At 50.8% G+C, this 20,087-nt stretch overlaps 6 protein-coding genes across 6 annotated transcripts; 3 read left to right on the top strand and 3 right to left on the bottom strand.

The window, feature by feature from the left end:
- Positions 1-268: 268 nt before the first annotated feature.
- FTJAE_8902 (ATP-dependent DNA helicase II subunit 1) lies at positions 269-2,303 on the top strand (the record flags this gene model as incomplete). The annotated part of the gene is made up of 3 exons (XM_037355768.1): positions 269-334; positions 389-997; positions 1,044-2,303. The coding sequence occupies 3 exons, from the start codon at positions 269-271 to the stop codon at positions 2,301-2,303; spliced, it is 1,935 nt and encodes a 644-aa protein (XP_037204061.1).
- A 384-nt stretch (positions 2,304-2,687) lies between these two features.
- Positions 2,688-6,182, top strand: FTJAE_8901 (ATP-dependent DNA helicase 2 subunit 1; the record flags this gene model as incomplete). Its single annotated transcript, XM_037355767.1, has 4 exons — positions 2,688-2,793; positions 2,842-3,591; positions 3,643-4,631; positions 4,680-6,182. The coding sequence occupies 4 exons, from the start codon at positions 2,688-2,690 to the stop codon at positions 6,180-6,182; spliced, it is 3,348 nt and encodes a 1,115-aa protein (XP_037204060.1).
- A 426-nt stretch (positions 6,183-6,608) lies between these two features.
- Positions 6,609-8,569, bottom strand: FTJAE_8900 (cycloheximide resistance; the record flags this gene model as incomplete). Its single annotated transcript, XM_037355766.1, has 3 exons — positions 6,609-7,192; positions 7,244-7,585; positions 7,636-8,569. 3 exons carry the CDS (start codon positions 8,567-8,569, stop codon positions 6,609-6,611), a joined length of 1,860 nt encoding a protein of 619 aa, XP_037204059.1.
- Positions 8,570-10,255: 1,686 nt separating this feature from the next.
- Positions 10,256-11,782, bottom strand: FTJAE_8899 (uncharacterized protein; the record flags this gene model as incomplete). The annotated part of the gene is made up of 1 exon (XM_037355763.1): positions 10,256-11,782. The coding sequence occupies one exon, from the start codon at positions 11,780-11,782 to the stop codon at positions 10,256-10,258; it is 1,527 nt and encodes a 508-aa protein (XP_037204058.1).
- Positions 11,783-12,535: 753 nt separating this feature from the next.
- On the top strand, positions 12,536-13,130 carry FTJAE_8898 (u6 snRNA-associated Sm LSm4; the record flags this gene model as incomplete). The annotated part of the gene is made up of 3 exons (XM_037355762.1): positions 12,536-12,538; positions 12,642-12,782; positions 12,846-13,130. 3 exons carry the CDS (start codon positions 12,536-12,538, stop codon positions 13,128-13,130), a joined length of 429 nt encoding a protein of 142 aa, XP_037204057.1.
- Positions 13,131-13,837: 707 nt separating this feature from the next.
- FTJAE_8897 (fatty acid synthase alpha subunit) lies at positions 13,838-19,511 on the bottom strand (the record flags this gene model as incomplete). Its single annotated transcript, XM_037355761.1, has 3 exons — positions 13,838-13,948; positions 13,998-18,934; positions 18,992-19,511. The coding sequence occupies 3 exons, from the start codon at positions 19,509-19,511 to the stop codon at positions 13,838-13,840; spliced, it is 5,568 nt and encodes a 1,855-aa protein (XP_037204056.1).
- Positions 19,512-20,087: the final 576 nt, after the last annotated feature.

Here is a 20,087-nt window from a genome sequence, read left to right as displayed (position 1 = left end):
GGAGCGACTTACTTGACCAGCAGAGCTTCTGCTGTGCAAGAAGTACTACTGAACATGACATCGCCAACCAATCACGGAATTGGTAATCGCTCTGAACAGTGCACGTGAGCTCGCGACAGGCAGCGCGTCGGACCTTGTCATTAGCTCGCGTTTGCCTAAAGCTATGACCCGCTAGAATGAGATCTCTCACCAGCTCTTAAAGTCAAGCCGACCCTGAGATGAAATTGATCGGTTTTCACTAAGAGCAACAGACATCAATCGCATCAATATGGCCGATAAACAGCCTTGGCGAAAAGAAGACGAAGATGAGGAGGAGCAAGAACTCGATGAGAACGTGAGTTGATCGGACATTGGCACTCACCCCAGCTCCATATTGATCCACCCATAGAGCTACAAGGCACAGAAAGATGCCATCTTGCTTGCAATCGATGTCAGCAAATCTATGTTAGAGCCACCGCCGCCTTCGGATTCCAAAAAGGCAGATCGCGACAGCCCTGTCCAGGCGGCCTTAAAATGCGCCTATCATCTCATGGAGCAACGCATCATTTCTAACCCCAAGGACATGATGGGCATTCTTCTTTTTGGAACGAAGAAACCAAAATTCCACGATTCTGTAGATGGTCGAAATGGTTTAGGCTACCCTCATTGCTATCTATTCACTGATCTCGACGTGCCCGCTGCAGAAGATATTCAAGCCCTCAAAACCCTCGTCGAATATGGCGAGGATGAAGATGAGGTACTGACACCTTCGGATGAGCCTGTCAGCATGTCGAATGTGCTATTCTGCGCGAATCAGATCTTCACAACAAAGGCTGCGAACTTTGGCAGTCGTCGTTTGTTTATAGTAACTGACAACGACAATCCCCACGCATCTGACAAACAGGCCAAGTCCGCTGCAGCGGTACGAGCCAAGGATCTGTACGACCTTGGGATCCTGATAGATCTATTCCCTATCACTCGTGGAGACGAGAAATTCGACATCCACAAGTTTTATGATGTAAGAATCGGTCTGGAGATACCAGGGACCCAGCTAACACGCAAAGGATGTTATCTATCGTGACCCTGTTGGAGAGGCGAACATGACAGAAGTCCGAACATCGAAATATGGAGACGGATTAACCTTGCTCAACTCGCTCATCTCAAATGTCAATTCCAAACAAACTGCAAAGAGAGCCCTGTTCTCAAATTTGCCATTCGAGATTGCTCCTGGGCTACGCATCTCAGTGAAAGGATATAACATTGTTCATCGTCAGACACCAGCACGCACTTGCTACATTTGGTTGGATGGTGAAAAGCCGCAAATTGCAACAAGTGAAACTACGCGAATTGCGGAGGATAGCGCCAGGACCGTTGAAAAAGCAGAGATAAAGAAGGCGTACAAGTTTGGCGGCGAGTACGTCTACTTCTCCCCTGACGAACAGAAGTCACTGAAGGATTTCGGATCACCCATCATTCGTATCATCGGCTTCAAACCGCGCAGTTTGCTTCCCGTATGGGCAAGCACTAAAAAGTCCACATTCATCTTCCCCAGCGAAGAAGATTATGTCGGTTCAACCAGAGTTTTCACAGCACTCTGGCAGAAACTTCTCAAGGATGACAGAATGGGTGTCGCTTGGTGTATCACTCGCGCTAATGCGCAGCCAATGTTGGCCGCCATCATACCGTCTAGAGAGCGGTCTGATGAAAGCTCGGGAACGCCGTATCTGCCTGCTGGACTTTGGATCTATCCTCTACCCTTCCAAGATGACCTGAGAAATATCAACCCACCAAATGAAGTGCTGCGAAGTTCTGGAGAGCTTACGACGCAGATGCGGACTATCATCCAGCAACTCCAACTGCCAAAGGCTATGTACGATCCATCGAAATACCCCAACCCCGCGTTGCAGTGGCACTACAGAATTCTTCAGGCTCTTGCTTTGGAGGAAGAGGTACCCGAGAAGGCAGACGATACAACGGAGCCAAAATACAAAGCGATCAGTAAACGAGCAGGCGGCTACTTGGAAGAATGGTCTGAGTCTCTAGAAGAAGAGTCTGGTAAAGTTGCGAACAAGAAATCGACAAAGCGTGAGACGGACGATGAAGACATGGAGAGACCAGTGAAGAAGTCGAGAGGTTCATCAGAGAAGGCAACTGGTTCTTCATTCAGTATGGCTCAATTGAAGGCCGCAATCGAAGGTGGGACTATTCAAAAAATGACTGTCGTTCAGCTCAAAGATATACTAGCTACTAAGGGTTTGAGTACTGCCGGACGCAAGGTTGAGTTGATCGAGAGAATCGAGGAATGGATAGAGGAAAGCTCATGAGACTGAGGTCGAAGGGCAAAATAGAGCGCATTATCAGTGATTTACATGAAGGAATGGTTTGCTGGCGTAATGGGCGTTTATGATACTTTGAAGGGGCATTGCTATCAAGCTGCGAGTACTTGATCATGTTGAATCAAGACACTGAGGAGAATTACCCCGCTCATTTGTTTCTTGTGACTGATGATATGCCTTTTTTCTCCATTCAAGCTTTGTGAAGCCTTTGAAGCTTTCACAATTGCTTCCTTTTATCACATTCACCAACGATTCTTTTACAGGGTGGTAACACCACAAGTTAAACATCCCAACATGCGAATGATAAACCGCCAGAGTTCATTTCTATTCACTTTGATCTGAGTATCTCTTTGAAATATTCCAATATGAAATATGGCGACTGCAGGCGGGAGCATAGATTCACCCTCTATACTCACACCCCCTTCAGCGCCCGTTAGTGGCTCTCAGTGGCGAGGCGCTCAAGTCACGCCCACTAAACGTCAGCTAAACACTCCACGGCCCCTTACCTCATCTAACAAATCCGTAGCTCCACCATCACCCACCTGCGCGTTCGCGCAAACGCCAGGACAGCGTCGTCCGAAGATCCCATCCGCAACACTTGTCTCCTCATCGCCTCAGAAGGAGCCTGGCGCAGACGACTATAGCTCGAAGCTATTGCGTTTGGCGCGACGCCGGCCAACTTGCGGGCAACGAGGAACCATGGCCGATTTCCTCGCAAGCCTTGGTCTTGGCGGCGCGCAGACGTCCGCCGCGTCAAGTAACTCGCAATGCGATTCGGTCGAGGAGCTCCAGCTCAAACTACGAAGCATTCTAGATGCCAAGGCGACAACCACACGGGCCGAACATGTGGCTTTGACGATCGAATTGAGAGCCACGGTACGATTTCAGTTGCCTGTGTCTGAATCGGAGAACGGGACACTCGAGAGCCTAAACAACATCGATCCGTCACTGGGAGGAGCGCAATCTGTGGGCATGAATGGTAATCGGAATGAAGGACAGCTATCGCGCGTGGTATTTGCCAATGATACGCTCATGAATCAACCCCAAGACGATCCGACGCTTCAGCGATCGGTCGCAAAACACATCATTTCGATAATCAGCTCAACCGATGGGAGTACCTGGACCGTTCGAGAGGTATCGCGCGGTACACAGGGTTGGACTTTTACGTATTTGTGCAAGGACTCGTATCAGCAATGGACTCGACAGAATGCAAAGAACCAAAAGAAAACAATAGTAGGAGAGTTCAGTCAGACAGAGCCTGACCCAGTTCTGCATGGTAAGTTCAGAGCACCATCCAAAGTTGCTTCGCTGGCTGACAATGAGATAGCTCGGCCTGCCTTTGACTGTCGAGGATCGATCACGATTGGCTTTAACCGTGGCAGTCGCTCCATCACCGTGAAATACGACCATACTCCTTTGCACAAAACAGTTGCAGAGCTGGCCGCCCACTTCAAGCCTGCTCCTCGTCAACTGGGACCAGGCGCGCAGAGACTTCTAGAGCAGCAGCAGAAGGCAAAGGAGAAGACGCCGAGGAAACCTAGAGGCGAGAAGAAAGACAAGAAGGAGCGAAAGAAGCGGGACTCTACAGTAAAGGCGCAAGATGAGAACGGTAATTCCCGGAAACGAAAGAAGAAAAACAATGGAGCATCTCAACCAGCGGACTCAGTGGACGGGCCGATGATCCCTCCAGATTATCCTGGGGCACCAGCAATCGATGGGCAAAACCAAGGGGGCCTATCGTATATGAACGGCGGAGAAGCGTCCGGCAATACTGGGCAGCAAGGGTTCAACGATTATCCTCAAGGGTTGATGGGGGACGCGACGACGAATGGAACTTCGTCTCAGCAGGCAAACGGCCAGATGGCTTCAGCTGCTTTCCCAGTTAATGTCTCAGCAGCTGAAGCAGCACGTCGAAAAGAAGCAGCCACAACAATGCTTAGCAACGCTGGTGTCGATCCCACCACATTGTCTCCTGAGCAGTTTGGTATCTTCGCCAACCAAGCACCAGAGTTGCAACGCGAGTCACTGAACATGCTTGTCAAATATGGCGCAGAACGCCTCCGCATTGTCCATCCCGGCAACAAGGATGGCTCAACACAGGCAAGCTCTTCAACACAGAGTAGCCAGACAACTTCAACTGGACCTAGAACTACCAAAGAGCTAGTGCCACAGTCAAGTGCTCAGAGCAACGCGAACACAGATACCGAGACAGCAGTAGCTCAGGCTGCCGACGACACTTGCACTCCTAAGCGTAAGAGGAAGAAGATGGGCAAGTCGAGAACAGCCTGTTTCCCATGTAAGGCACGGAAAACAAAGGTAAATGCCCCTCAAACTAATCAAACGCTGCTGAACTAATAAAACCAGTGCCCGAGGGAGAGGCCAATCTGCACCGAGTGTGCGGATCATGGGACTGCATGTGAATATGCGCCACAGAAACCAAGAAACAAGGCAACAAAACCCAAGAAGTCTGAGGCAATCGTTGTTGATGATGATGACGACGATGGCGATGAGGAGGATGAAGAGGTAGAGCAGCAGGAAGATGCCGAGGGAGAGGGTTCTGAACAGGAAGATGACGAACAACAAGACAATTCACAGGATTATTCATACCCTCAGATGAATATCGGAAACATGGTCACCAACACTGATGCAACAACTCAAGATGCCCAGCCCACACAGAGCAACTACTACCAGCCTGCTTCCGGGCTAGTTCTTCCTCAGCCAGACCCTTACTCGACCAGCTCTCAAGCAATGAGCACATCGGGCCCGCAGAGAGGTCACTACTCTCATAACCTGCCAGAAGTGACACAACCCATGGTCCGCCCGGCCCCTCCTATCCCAGCTCCTGCTGGTACGATCGCGCCCTCTGAAACAAGGCGATGGACCGCCTTTGGTAGCGGTAGTGTTGGTGGAAGTAGCACTACTAGCAAGACACGAAGAAGTCTTCCGTCCGAGCCCAGCCAAGCCAATGCGCAAAACATGCCTGCGAACCCACAGCCATCAGACTGGGCACAAACTTCCAACACGACTATGCCTGTAACAACAATGGCGTCCGTCTCTCCGCAGATGACATACGACACACGCTCAAGTGGGAGGACTCGACAGAAGAACCAGAGCCTAACAAATGATACTCCCCAACAAGCTGCAGCAGTTCCTAACACGGTCATGCAGCAGGCTCAGGCTAGTCAATCGCCCGTCGCTGCGGCAGCCATGATGGCACAGACTCGCAAATCCCCTTACCAACAAGCTGCGGTTCCTCGTACGACTTCTAGAACAAGCCAGCGAAACCAGTCTCGCACACCTGCAACTGACCAGGCACGAGGCTACCAGCCTCCTTCCGACATAGCTCAGCAGCAGAACACACGAGGCAGCACTCATTATGATACATCACACATGTCCAGTGGTTCTGGCTATAATGACTATGGGCGTTACAGCAGTACCAGCACCAGCGGAAGCCATCAACCACCGACGACCATGAGCACATCTTACCAGAGTACTCCTTCCACTGCAAACCAGTGGTCTAGTTCTTCGAGTCGAAACGATCGCTCATATGGCACCAACCCATCATATCAAACACCCAATATTTACGCACAGACAACAGCGTCTAAGCCAACGGCGGCATCCCGCCAGAACTTTAACATGCGTTCAAACACGCAACAACATACTCGTGCTAGCAGTGGTTCATACAACCAGCAGCAGCAGCAGCAGGGTTACGCATCGTACTCTGGATCTGCACACCAAAGCCAACAGGCTCAAACATCAAACCAGCAACAGCCGCCTAGTTGGTACTTCCAAAACTCCCACAACCCTTCTGTTCATCCTGCGGGCCAGTCATCCGGCTATAACTATGAGCCATGGTCAGGCGTTTAGGAGCCAGGGTGCTCGATTGTACACAACTAACTATTATTCTATGGCTTATGAGCGGAGGAGAAATTGCTGTGGAAGGGTTTAGCGAATCGATTTATTTTGCGCAATGATGGCATAAACAGGAATTGAGTTAGGGCCCTCATATCTGGAGATACCCGGGAATGGCAGACAATTGAGAATCGTAGGTTGTCACATTTCTTCTTCTTTTCACCTGATAGATGTGATAGTATCTTTGAAGCATCACATAGCTTGAATCATTATTAGGTGCTGCTCAGCTGATCATTAACCTTGACTCATGTATTCCTCTCAAGTCCCGCCAAATTCCATGGTATTTCCATCACATTAATTTCCAGTCATTCGTCCAGTCATATAAAATATTCCCGTAGGGTATCCAGATAGGGTGTTGGTCTTTGGATGTATGTTGCTTATCTACTCAACATGGTCTGAAATAGCAAACTTGCTGAGCGATCGCAGCTTGCCACCGTAAAAGTATAGCAGCCAAATACCAACGATGCCGATGACACTTAGACCGCCGAGAAGGCTGGTACCCTTAGCAACACCGAGATTGTCGAACAAGGGCTGGGCAAAAAGAACACTGCCACAAGCTAGAGCACTTCGGAAGAAGTCATTCGCGGCAAAGAGACTGGCAGCATACATTGGGTAGCTGAGAGGAATGTACACAAAGATACATTGCATGACAATGAAGACTGTAGCTCCGTAGATGGTGATGCCGATGGTGGGCACGATCCAGTGGATAGAGGCCCGAGCTGTCCAGGCAAAGAGGAACAAGCCAATGGTAGGACCAAGGGCGGCTGGTAGAGCTGGAACAAGACGACTTTCTTGAATGGGCCAACCACGCTTTGCGATGCGAGGGTCCATGTAAAAGTACAGGTAGGAGACGTAGATGCCTACGCCAATCATACAAGAGACGAGAACACAGAGGAAGACGAGACCGATTTGGCCAAGGTTCATGTTGTAGTAGACTGGGTAGACACGGGGGAAAACCTCGAAGACTAGGAAGAGTTAGTCATCGCGATGCCAATGATGTGTTGGGGCGAACTTACATGAATAGTAGATACCATAGATAATGGCAGTGTAGACCTGCACGAACAGCACGGCAGGGTCCTTGATGGTGATCTCCATAGGCTTGATGAGTGCATCGACAGCAATGGCAGAGACCTTCATATGACGCTGGTCAATCTCACTCTGTGACATGAAAAGTTGGTTGCCAGTGAGCTTTCGAAGACGCTCTGCTCGACGGAGGAGAATATTGGCACCGCTGGTCTCGGGGAGGAGAAGGAACATGAGGATGAAGATAGGGGCTGAGGCCCAGATACTCTCGTAAAGAGACCATCGCCAGTTCTTTGCGGGTACGGCGAAGCCACTGAGCAGGGGACCAAGAGCAGCTGCATATGTTAGTTGAAAGCAAGAGACTTTGAGGGTAATGGAGACTTACGACCACAGTAAGCAGCGGAGACCCAGGCCATCATGGCATAGGGGAGAGCCATGAGACTGTAAATATCTCCCAGTGAAGCACCACCAGAAGCCAAACAAGGCGAGCCGAAGAAGCCCTGAAGGAATCGAAGAACCATGAGACCGGGATAGTTATCCACTAGTGCTGTTGGGATAGAGATGATAACAAAGAGAAACATCGTGACAATGTAAACGGGGTTTCGTCCAATGCGAGGAATCTCACTTAGGGGTGAGAAAATCAGAGGACCGATACCATAGCCCAAGACATATAGTGCGAGACCAAGCGTAGCCTTGAGCTGGCTAACTCCAAAAGCGCGCATTACACCTTCAGTTGAGGAAGTGTAGATGGCAGAGGATGTATAGACGACGAAGGTGTATAGACAGATGATGAGGGTGACACCTAGGCGGCGGTTATTGGTCCAGTTATGGGGATTCTCGTTATCGTCGCTGAAGTACCAATCGACGAGGATAGAACCATCCTTTGTTCGCTTAGGTACTACAGGGATAGACTTGACCTTCTCGACATCGTGCTCTTCATCGGCTTCGAGTCTGTCGACAGTGTAGGCTTGGGTTTCTTGAGGAGATCGTGAGCGATGGAGTCTCATGGGCTGAGGATCAGCACGTTCGATGTCGTCGTTCTCATTGTTCTTCTCGCTCTTCTCATTCTCACCCTTGAGCTTGGGATCTTCCTCTGCTGCAACAGTAGATGAGGCTGAGGATGCGAGAGCTGTACCAGTGAGGACTGTGTTGTCATTGGGAGAAGACTCTTCGATGATAGCATCGGGGTTGTTAATCACTGCAACCCAGGACTCTGGGAGCTTGAAGTCGGGCTTTTCTTCTGGGTACTGGAGATATTTGTTGCGAGTGACGAAGCGGATGAGTTGCCCCAAGGGAGCATCTCTGATAAGGTCTGACATATTGATGGATATCTTCTTATCGAGATAACTGTATCAAAGGGGTATACGAGGAGGCTGTTGAGTGGGAAGGGTTCTCTTTAAGCTTATTATGCTAACTGAGATCTGGAGTTCAATTCTCGTGAGGTATGCACTCGTCTTATACTCATATTCTCTCCCGCTCGCCTGCTCCTCTGCAAGCTCTTACACCACGGAGCTTAGCAATCCGGAGTTAGTCACCCATCATGCTGTAATGCAATCTTAGGCCTTCCACATGTCTTTGATATGGTCCATACGAGCAAGCATAACTCTGTCTGTAAGCCACTTTCGGACTAACATGCCTGACGTTATTACCAATCCCTGCTCGGTGCTCGGCCTACTCTATTATCCTAGAGGTGATCAACAAGCTGCAGGTTTTGGAATAGTCTGGACCTAAGCGGAGTTTAGGGCTGACATTTAGGATTGGAGGGCGATTAGTGTTTATCACCGGGGTAGAGGTTTTGCTTATCTGCGTGAGCACTTAGACTGTGATACTGTATGCATTTTCACTTTAGCCTGTGGATCTATTGCGAATTCAGTCGGGCTTCTTACGTTTTGGTCAGTCATTTACACGGTAGTTGAATTTGTCTACAGTAAGATTGATGGCCATCTATAGAATCTGCATTCGTATGTCGTCATTGAGATCCGGATGCTCGGCTGCCTTTTTTCTTAGACTATCGTTGATCTGTGAGCACTAACACGACGATATGTACATCTTGGCTGCTTACTTTGTCTTTCATCTCTGGATCTCAGCCTATATCTCCCTTTGGCTCTCCCCCTTACGCATGTCTCTCACCTCAGCGGTAAGCTCCAAGAGCCCGCCAGCTCATAACATGCTCAGCAAATGAAAAACCCAAAACATATCTTGAACCCCAAAGATCAGCACTAATGACCCAAATGGGTGAGACCCTCCGCCATCTGCCGTCAAAAGCTTAGCAATCGTCCCGGGGACGTGGTGCCAAGATCACCCAATCATAAGCTTCAAGGCCCCTGGATTAATCACCCTCGGTGTGACGTCTCCCCGGTCGAGGAGCCTCAATTTTTCCTTGAATGCCGAGACTCTACGGAATATTAATCACGACAGACCAACTCTGAATTAAGATTGTTGCTTTCAAAACGGGGAATGAATATGTGTATACCATTTCATGTGACTCATTGTGCTCGTCCTTTTTTCGGCCGAACAGTGAAATTTCTTCTTATATACCCCAACAATATCTGAGCCCTTCACACCATAACGGCCAACAGCTTTCCTGGGGCTGGTAGGACCTTATATCTCACTGACTGAGACCCAAACGCCCCAACTACTCAACGATCGGCGCCCGCTCCCCATCCTGATAAGAATCATTCTAAAGCCAAAATACAAATACATCGGATAGCCCGGGGCCATGCTTACTGTAATGACACTTCAAGGCCAGACATGAAAGCATAGAGGTCGCATTATTATGTTCGTCACGTCATTGACGCTCACGCACGACAGCTGGCCTGCTTGACGATAAACTCAAATACACACAGTAGCTAGTTGATAGGTTCGACCTCTTTCAACGCTGACCCTGAAGTGCAACCAGAGACTGGATACGATAATGTAACGTAATAGTCTTTTCCGGTGCATTCTTGGCCCTAGAGTCTCATTCTTGAGCTGATGTCTATTGACTTATGCAACATGGCATCTTATCAACTGCTTGCTCTCTTCTGAATGCGCCGTCGTTGAAGCTCCTTTCGTATCATCATAGCTGGCGCATCCTGGCCTTGGTCCAATAGGTCGACAATCTCCCACACCCGAGGGTGCTCTGCGTCAAGGGCCAGCTTGATGAATGGCTCAACCCAACTTGCAGACCTCCAGGCAGGGAAATCGGGCGACGCATTCTTGGCATAGTCAATGAACTTGAATGCTAGGTCAAAATCGCCCATCTGTGCGCAGGCTGGGATTATCACGTCAAAGGCGGGGCCCGCTTCGACTTGATCCATCCACGTCTCGGGGACTGTGGCATCATCATTGCCTTGATCCTTTTTAGAATTCTCATTCCCTACTGACACTGGGGTGGTGTCAATCTTGGCGAGTTCGGAATTGTAAGCCACTGCAAGGTCATACTGCGTCTTTGTTTGGCTGGCATGACGAAGAAGAAGTCCAATGTCTGACAATCGGGGACTTTTCCCGGTGAGGAGGTGCATGTCATTGAACAGGTGCATAGCCGCTTCTGAAGTTCGGGTTCGAGCCAGAGCCTCGATCGTGACCATAAGGACTTGCTGAGGAACAGGCCCCTCTTTGCGTATGCTTTGAATAGCAGCCTCAGCTTCGCTAATAAGATTGCGGTTTTTGAGTAAAGCCCGTAGAACGGGCATTGTGGTTTCTCGAAAAAGGAGGCGTCCGTTGTTCTGTTGCAGATTCAAAAGTGTAAGCGCACCCGTAACATCCCCCGAATTAGCGAACGCTTCCAGCATAGCATCATTATGCTGCTGACGAGGTTTGCCATGAATCGCCAGCTTCTGAAGAGCTTGACTGGCGAGTTCAGTGTCACCGTGCCTGGCCCCAGTGGCCAGAACATTCTCAAGAATACCATACGAAGGGCTGTGAATTGGGATATTGACAACGTCTCGCCATACGAAGGTTGTTCCTTCATGGTGGAAGCCTTGGCTGAACATGTCCAAGGCCATCAGCTGGATACTTCTGAAAGCACTGTCGGAACCACGAGCAAACTTTCGCTTTTGCAGGATTTGAAGCATTTCGTCCATGAAACCTTCTCTACCGAACTCCAGAATAAAGACATCGTAGACCCAAAGATCCACATGCCCTGGATCTTCTAAAAGCTGGTCGAATTTGCTCAAGGCCAATTCAAACTGGCCTTCTCGTAACATTGCCACGGCAATGATTTGCTTGACAGGCATCGTGAATTCGAACCAGTGCTGCTCCATTATCTGCACAACTTCTTGCCGCAGGATATAGTCTGGGTGTACACTGAGAGCTTCGAGAGCAAGGTAGCAAATATCCGCAGTAAGCGGGACATTTTGAAAAGTCATATCGTCCAACAATTTGCGAACTCCTTTGCTAGACCCCCTTGGGTCAGCCATAGCAGTCATCAGGCTCTCATAGATCAAAGCATCGGGGGGATAGTTGCGGTGTCTGAGAAGAAATCTAACGATATTCAGGATTCTTAAATATCTGTTGGTAGGGAGACTAGAATTGCCTTCTTCTTGTGGCATCCGTAACCGCCTGAGGGCGTCAACCATCACTGGTATTGATACGGTATTCAAGTCTGGCAACACTTTAGCCAGGGCTGGGTTTCGGCCTTCTAGCTTGGCTGGTTGATCAGCATGTTGCCCCGTCTCTATACTCTTTTGCTGAGCTTGCCCGTGCTCATGTTCTTGAAAAAACGCACTCAACGATCCCGTCTTCTCTCCAGAGTCCGAAGACATGGCCTGGTCGAGTTCATCATGAAATGAACTCAATAAGTTATCATTATCGAGAAAATCTGTGCTTTCTTTGTCCTTGGCTGTGTCGGTCCCATACTGGCGATTTTGGACTGTTTTTAGATATGGAGGCCATCGTCCTGGCCCTGCTGAGCTTAGGATTTTTAGTGAATGAGGCCTATAAGTTGCTTGGCAGAGACAGCGTCGTACACCATTATACACCAATCGTGGACAAGGCATTCTCGCCGTACGATTATGTTGCCAATGTCGATGTTGAGAAATAGATTCTGCCGATAATCGAATGAATTCTGTACCTTGCATACAACTACCTACCTAAAGTAGCGGGCCTTGAATAAGGTACCTATTTCTGCAACGACCACTATCGCTAACGGGGCTATGCATTCTACGAGGCGTTAGCCGCTCACAGCCGCTTTCACCTTGGGTCTCACCGAACAGCCGCGCTCCACTGAGCTTGTTCCATTCTCAACGCTCCGTTTCCAGCACGCGCATCATAAACCACATAGTTACGACGCAACGAATTAGACCATGGTATGTTGGAATCACCCTTGACGCTCGGTAGTCACCGTTTAGCGCTCTGATCAACTCAGCGCACAATGCTAGCATAGCAATAGCAATAGCTGACAGCGAATAGCTACCCCTCGGACTACTCAATGCCGCTCAGGGCCACCCCATGCTCGTTGAGCTGAAGAACGGCGAGACACTCAACGGACACCTGGTTTCGTGCGATACATGGATGAACCTCACACTCAAGGAGGTGGTGCAGACCAGTCCGGTATGCGCCCGCAGTCACGAACGCGATACCTTCGAACAGGATATACTGACGAGTTGAGTACAGGAGGGCGATCGATTTGTCAGGTTACCAGAGGTCTATGTCAAAGGAAACAATGTACGTGCAACTGCGCCATGGAGTATTTACCTAGAAAAGGAGACTGATGTGCAGCAGATCAAATACCTGAGAGTACCCGACGAGATTATCGACCAGGTCAGCGAATCACAGAAGGGCCAGCAAGGCGGTTTCCGAGGCGGTAGAGGAGGACAGTCAAGGGGAGATCACAGCGGCCGTGGTGATCGCGGACGTGGTCGTGGTGGAAGAGGCCGAGGCCGGGGTCGGGGCCAATGAGATAATTACATGGTTAAAGATGATATCTACACCTTGAACCAACGGTCCTAGATTTCACAACACCTCACGACATGGCATAGTGGTTTCTACGATACCAAAGAGAAGAGGAGGACTACGAAGATCCTCTGGTATCACCGCATGGACATCTCAACTGCCAGGTTGGTCGCAGCCCTGTTGGTTGGCTGTAGAAGCTCAGGATGAGCTCTAAACAAGCTGGGAAGAAGGACCCAGTCCATGTGCCAACAATTAATGACATATGTCTTCAAGTCAGCATGAGACAGGTTCCTATTTTCAGTGTTGTGCGCGCGCGCGTTTAAGTGCAGTACGTTGGCTAAGCAGGTACTATTGCAAATGATCCATCATAAATTAAAAGCCTACAGATTTCGTGTCCACTCCCATGGATTGAGTATCAACTGACCACAACTCAAGTCCCTGGCCTTAGTTCGTGGCTATGAAAACTGGCATTACCCATGGCTATCACAACGAGGGACCGCGAGTAACTGTAAAAATGTCTATTTCATGCGTAAAATTGTTTTACTCAGCGCAGTCTACGCCAAGTTCTATCAACACCATAGGCCCCGTATGGACTGTAGCCGGCAACATATATCATCAAAAGAGTCAGGCATCATATCGAAACATCGTTCATCAAACGCCCATTACAAAGTCCAAAGTAAACCCGTACAAACCATCCTTCTCCTTGTATTCACTTAAAAGTTGGCAACAGCCACAGCGATAGCCTGGCTATCAGAGTGTGAGATGGACAGTGTAATATCCTTCACACCGGCCTTCTTGGCAGCGGCAGCAGCCTCACCGTGAAGCTACAAATGTTAGCATCTTGCGTGTTCGACTTGAATAAAGGTGACTTACAGAAACAGTGGGCGCACCGTTCTCTCCCTTGACGATCTCAATATCTTTCATAGCGGCACCAGCGCCTTGGCTGGCGACGCCGAGAGACTTGAATACGGCCTCTTTGGCACTCCAGCGGCCGGCGAAAGAGCTCTGGGGGCTGGGAGCTTGGCGACAGTAGGAGATCTCGTTAGCGGTGAAGTTACGCTCGACGAAAGTGTCGTTGTCGATGTTGACAGCGGCAATGTCTTCAACGTCAACGCCAACCTGGCTGTTCTTGTTTGTGACCTTCAGGGCCAGAGCTTCCATGACTTGCTCAGTCTCCTTAGCCTTGGCTGATGAAACAACCTTCTCTGACTTCTTCATGAAGTCAGGGCCATACTTAAGCTCAGATGACTTCTTGTCCTCAGAGACACGAGCATCAGGGTTGAGAAGAACCTTGCTGAGCTGGTCATCAGAGTAAGGAGCGTTGTTCTTGGCGACGAACAGCTTGTTGTTGATGAAGCCATCGTGGAAGTATCGGTAGGCCTTCTTCTGGCGAGCATCAACCTTGGCGCAGTATTCGGCGTAGGTCTTCTCATCAAGAGTAGCGAACAGATACTTGGGGTGGACACCAATGGCCTGAGCACCCTTCTGTCCGAAACCGAAAGAGGTAACGGAGAAGGCCTTGACACCGTCGGTCTGGATGCTGCGGCTGGGGTAGACGATGAGGTCGTACTGCTCCATAACAGGGTCAACGTTGTCCGCGTTGCGGTTTCCAGGAACAAGACCAGTGTCGAGGACCTGGAGACAACCGTTCATCATCCAAGCACCAGCAGCACCCTTGGGGTGACCAGTGAGGTACTTCTGGAAGATACCCAAGACAGCGTTGCCCTTCTTGCGACCAAGATGGCGAAGCTGCTGGCAGATGACATTGGACTCGTTCTTATCATTGGCCTTTGTAGAGGTTCCGTGGAACGAGGCAACACCGATATCGTCGACAGTGAGACCCCATGTGGCGAGGGCACCGCGCAGAGGGGCGATGCTAGGATCGCTCTTCCAGAAGTTGTTGCCCATGCTGCGGAGAAGCTCCTTCTCCTGTCGGGCAGCTTCCTTCTCAATGTGAGCGAAGCGGTCCGCGGCATACTCCTTCTCGTCAAAGGAAGCACCCTGAGCCTTCATAGCATCAATCTCGTCATGAACATACTCAAGCTCAAACTCTTGCCATTGCTTGATAGTCTTCTTGCGACGCTCGATCTGGCGGCGTCGGTAGTTGATGTCGAGAAGAGGCGAAGGGAACTTGCCAGGGTTCTCGCGAGCTGTGGTGAGAACACCCTGGCCTGGAGCGGGAACGGAACGGCCGATCTTGTCAGAAGCAGTAGTGGTCAGGGCAACGATACCGTGGATGGGGACACCCATGTCAAGAGCAAGCTTGGCAGTCATGATGACCTGGATACCACAACCCTGAGACTCCATGAATCCGTTTCGGGTAGTAGTGGTAGGACGAGACATCTCCTTAGGAGTACGTCCATGGGCAAACTCGTCAACAGTATTGCTTGTGGCCTTCATGTTGGCGAACTCATAAGAGCCTTCCTCACCGAGATCATCGAAGCCACCGACAAAGCAGACACGAGCCTTGCCCTCCATGATGGTCTCGTAACCGGTGTCAATAGACTCAACAGCGGTAGCACAAGCACCAACAGGGGTCTTGATAGGTCCAGAAGAGGACATCAACAACATGTTAACCCAGGCAGCCATGGTGTTGATGAAGGACTCTTGGAGAATGTCGTTCTGCACTGGCTGGTCGAGGAAGCGAGTGCGGTGCATATCGCGGAGAGCGGCGGCACCACCCATACCAGAACCAACACAGTTACCAACTTCGGAGACGTGGACGTACTTGTAGAACTCGTAGGGGTCGGTGATACCACAAGAAAGGAGAGCCTCGGCAGTAGACACAAGAAGGAACAGTGTGACAGGGTCAACTTGGGAGACGATATCCTCAGGAACACCATATCGCTTGGGATCCCAGCCAGTTGGGATCTGACCAGCGACGAGACGATCGAAGCGAAGAGCCTTGGGGATCCAGAGAGAGGCACCTTTCCTGAGGCGAATGATGTACTCGCCGCTATCGGGGATCTCGAAGACCTCAACCTTGTCACCGTGCTCACGCTTGAACTCCTCGGCAGTCTCCTTAGAGGCCTCGAAGGGCTCAAGATCCTCCTCAATGACGACCTCGTGAAGCAGCTGCTTCTTGTTGGGGTCGTAGCCCTCAAACAGCTCAGGCTCGATCAGACGGATACCCGAGTGCTCAAGAACATACTTCTCATACTTGGGCTTGACGTCCTTGTCGTCGATGGGCTCACCAGTCTTGGCGTCAACCCAGCCGGAGTACGGCTTACCCTTGATAAGACCATTGTGGTTCTTGATGAGACCCATGATCCAAGCCATCTCGACGCAACCCTCCAGGGAGAATTCGCCATAGGCCTCCATCTCCCATCGAGTTCGAGAGTTACCCCACGGACCAACTTCAGCGAAACCAGTGACCACAACGACCTTCTCCAGGTCAACCATGCCCTTAAGGTTCTCGTTGAGTGGCTCAATCTCGGTCTTCCAGTCAGGTCGGTTGGGGAAGTCAAGCTTGATGTTGGCACGAGGATCAATTGTCTTCTTCTTGTAGAGAACCTCGGAGGCGGCACCATTAACAATGGTGTTCTCAATGGCGCTCTCTTTCGCAACAGCGCGGCGAACCTCGCTAGTCTCCATGATATCCTTGCGGAGCTTGGTCATGGTCTCGTTCAGGTTGGGGATGAACTGCAGACCACCGTTGAGGTCAGCAAAGACAGGCTCATTCTGGCACAGATCAACCAGAGTGGGAGACATGAGACCAAGAAGGTTGAAAGCCATCTCCTGCTGAGAGAAAGTGCGGACGCCGAAAGCCTCAACGCCCTCGGCAACGATGTTGTTACCAGACATGAGACCAGTTCCTCGGGTCCAGCCAATGACCGCACCGCAAATGGTGAGGTAGTTGGCCCAGCTCTCGGAATGCCATCTGTTGAAGAGAGTCTCGAGGCCAAGCTTGGACTCGGAGTAAAGACCGTCATTACCGAAGGTGCCGTGGTTGGGAGAAAGAGGCAGAACAACCTGAGCAGGTCGGGTCTCGAAGCCACGCTCAGTCTTTTGGGCCTTGACGCATCCGAGGAGACGAACAAGGTTGGTAAGCATGATACGATGGGCAAGCTCAGACTTGGAATCAATGCTGTCAATCTCGCGACCATTCTCGGGAATAGCAGCGAAAGGAACGATGAAGTCGAGATCCCAGCCAAGACCCTCCTTGGTATCGTAGATGTACTCCACGAGGGCCTCAACATCTTGCTTGCTGCCCTGATTGAAGGGAACAACGACAATCTGGGAGCCGCGAGAGCCATAGCGGGTGTACATGGCCTGGTAGTACTCGGTAACCTCACGGGAGAAGCGGCTGGTGGTGACAATGACCTTAGCGCCACCGCTGATGAGACCCTGGAGGACCTCGGCGCCGATGGAACCAGCACCAGCGCCAGTCATGAGAACGTGCTTATCCTGGAAGGTGACACCAGACTTGGCAGCATCTTCAAGGCAGTTGAGGTACACGCCGGTAAGCTTCTTGCTGTAGTCCCAGCCATGGAGACCCTTCTTCTTGAGGTGAAGGAAGGGAATGGTTTCGACCTTACCCTTGCTCTGGCTGTTCTTCAGAACCTTTCGGCCCTTGTTGTCCTTGGGAAGGATCTGGCTCTCGTTCATGGCAAGCGAGCGAAGGACCTCGCCATAAAGGCTCTTGATCTCAAGCTGAGAAGTCTTGGACAGCTTGTGCTGCTGCTTGATGAGTCTGTAGATGCGGGAAAGATCGCTCTGGACCTTAGTGCGGTTGCCGTACTCAGAGATCTTGCCGCCCTCGGCCATTTGCTGGACATAATGCTCGAGCTTGCGACAGCTGGCACGCGGGACTTCCTCGTAGTTGAGGTTGCCCCGGGCGTCAACTGTTGTTCTGGGTCCGGTAGGGAGGGAAACATCCTTATACACGGGGGCAACATCAAGAACATCCTTGCAGTTCTCGAGAAGCTGCTGTCCGAGCTCTTGAGCAAGCTTGTAAGTCTCACCTCGCTCAGTGGGGCAGTTGTCGATATGGTACTGCATGAAGTCGAGGAGCTTGGGGTTGGATCGGTTCATGAGACGAATGCACTGGCTGACAATCTCGCGATCAACAGCCTGGAGACGACCAAAGATAATATCGAAATACATGCTGAGAGCATCCTGGCGAGCCCAGTTCCATGATGAATCGTAGGTTCGAGCCTTAAGGGGAGTGAAGACAGGCTCAATACCAGAGGCATAGAAGTCACCATGCTCGGCAGTCCAGAGATCAAGCTGGGCTTGCAAAACCTTCTCGGATTTCTGGGAGTTAAGGTGAGCCTTCTCGCCCTCACGGAGGTCGATCTTGAGGTATCGAGCGAGAAGCTCTAATTGTTGCTTGAAGAGGGCACGCTGGTCCTTGGTGAGGGCATCAATAGCAGCAGGATCCATCATCATGCCGCCGCTAGAGCCGCCAGCGGGGCCAGCCGCAGTAGCTGTAGACAGACTGATGCCGGCATTGGTGGCATACTTGTTGGCGACGCTGTCAAAGAAGGCTTTGGCATCGCCCTCAGAGCCTAGTCGTGCAGGAGGCTCCATTGTGAGGGCGAGAAGCAGAGCACCATCTTGTCGACCAGGTCCAAGACCCCATCGACTCTCGAGATATTTTCGGGCGGCTGTGATATTGAAACCACCAGGCATCTTGGAGGAGATAAGTCGAGCAATCAAGGACAGCGATTGCTTGCCTAGGTTGCCATCGAAGGTGGCTTGCATGGATGCACCAAGCTCATCGAGAGGCGTGTCTTCGGGCTTCTCAGGGGTGGAGCCGAATTCCTTTCCAAGATCACCGAGAATTTCGTTCTGAAGAGTGGATTTGCCTGCGCAGGAAGGATCGTTAATAATATCTCAATTGGTCCAGACTCAGTCTGACTTACCACCGACAAGATCCTTGATAGCCTTGCTGAGAGGAACCTCGAGGAGAGGCTTCTTGAGCTTTTGCGCAATGAGGGCGCGAACAATGTCGACAGCCTGTACAGGCTCATCGGCAACTTGGGCGACAGGACCTGAACTGGGAGCGGGTGCAGCTGCAGCTGCGGGAGATGCGGCAGCGGCCGCAGGAGCTGCAGGGGCATCACTAGATGAAGCAGCCGCAGGCTCAGGCTCCTCTTCCACGGGATCAACATCATAGTAGATCTCCTTAGCATCCTTGTTATAGCAGAGAATATTTCGCTGAACGGACTTGGCGGCATCGTAGGCCTCGTACTTGGACTTCAAGGTTCGCTTGGCCATGACACCAAGAGTATCAGCGGGACCAATTTCCACGACTCGCTCAGCGGTCCTCTCACCGAGGAACACATCTTGAGTCTCAATCCATCTAACAGGAGAAGCAAACTGGTATGCGAGCAATTCAACGAGCAGCGTGTGAGCAAGCTCTTGCTCAACTTCGGGACGCATTTTTGGCGGTATTAGGTCGTGAGAGGATTTGAAAGAAGGGGTATCTCGAAAAGCGTGAACTGGCTATTGGCGACCTAGAATTGGTGCAAGACGATGGTCGAATTGACGGTGAATATACTAGGGGCCCGCTTAACCCCAACGTAAACAGAAGAGGGAACCGTCGTAATGAAATCCCAAGCTGGCGGGGAGATGGAAAGAAGGGGAGGAGGAGGAGGGAAGGAGAATGAGAAGGATGATGGAGGCAGAAGAAAGTGGCCGGAGAGTCTATGAATATGAAGGCCAAAGGTGAAAATCCGTTCTGCCTACCAGCGAGAAGCAATGGGAGGAATTAGAGAAGAGACAGAGCTGAAGGATCAAGCCAAAAACATTCAATGGGATGCGGATGGCCCGTACGAATAGGTAATCACGACTGTAACCGACTTGCGAGGGAGCAGCCGATTGTTGAACGACTGGCCCACCAAAAAGTCGTCGAGTGAAAAAAATTGGGGGAAAGCTCTAGGCCACACCCCGGCCTGTTCTCTCCTTGCCCCCCCTCCACCGGGCAATTGGCGGCTTGTACAGTACCTGTTGGAAGAG

The sequence above is a fragment of the Fusarium tjaetaba genome (genome assembly GCF_013396195.1).
Source record: "Fusarium tjaetaba strain NRRL 66243 chromosome Unknown NRRL66243_c0000197, whole genome shotgun sequence".
In the NCBI taxonomy this organism is placed as follows: Eukaryota; Fungi; Ascomycota; class Sordariomycetes; order Hypocreales; family Nectriaceae; genus Fusarium; species Fusarium tjaetaba.
Note: the sequence above shows the minus strand (reverse complement) of the source record. Positions and strands in the feature narration are given on the sequence as shown.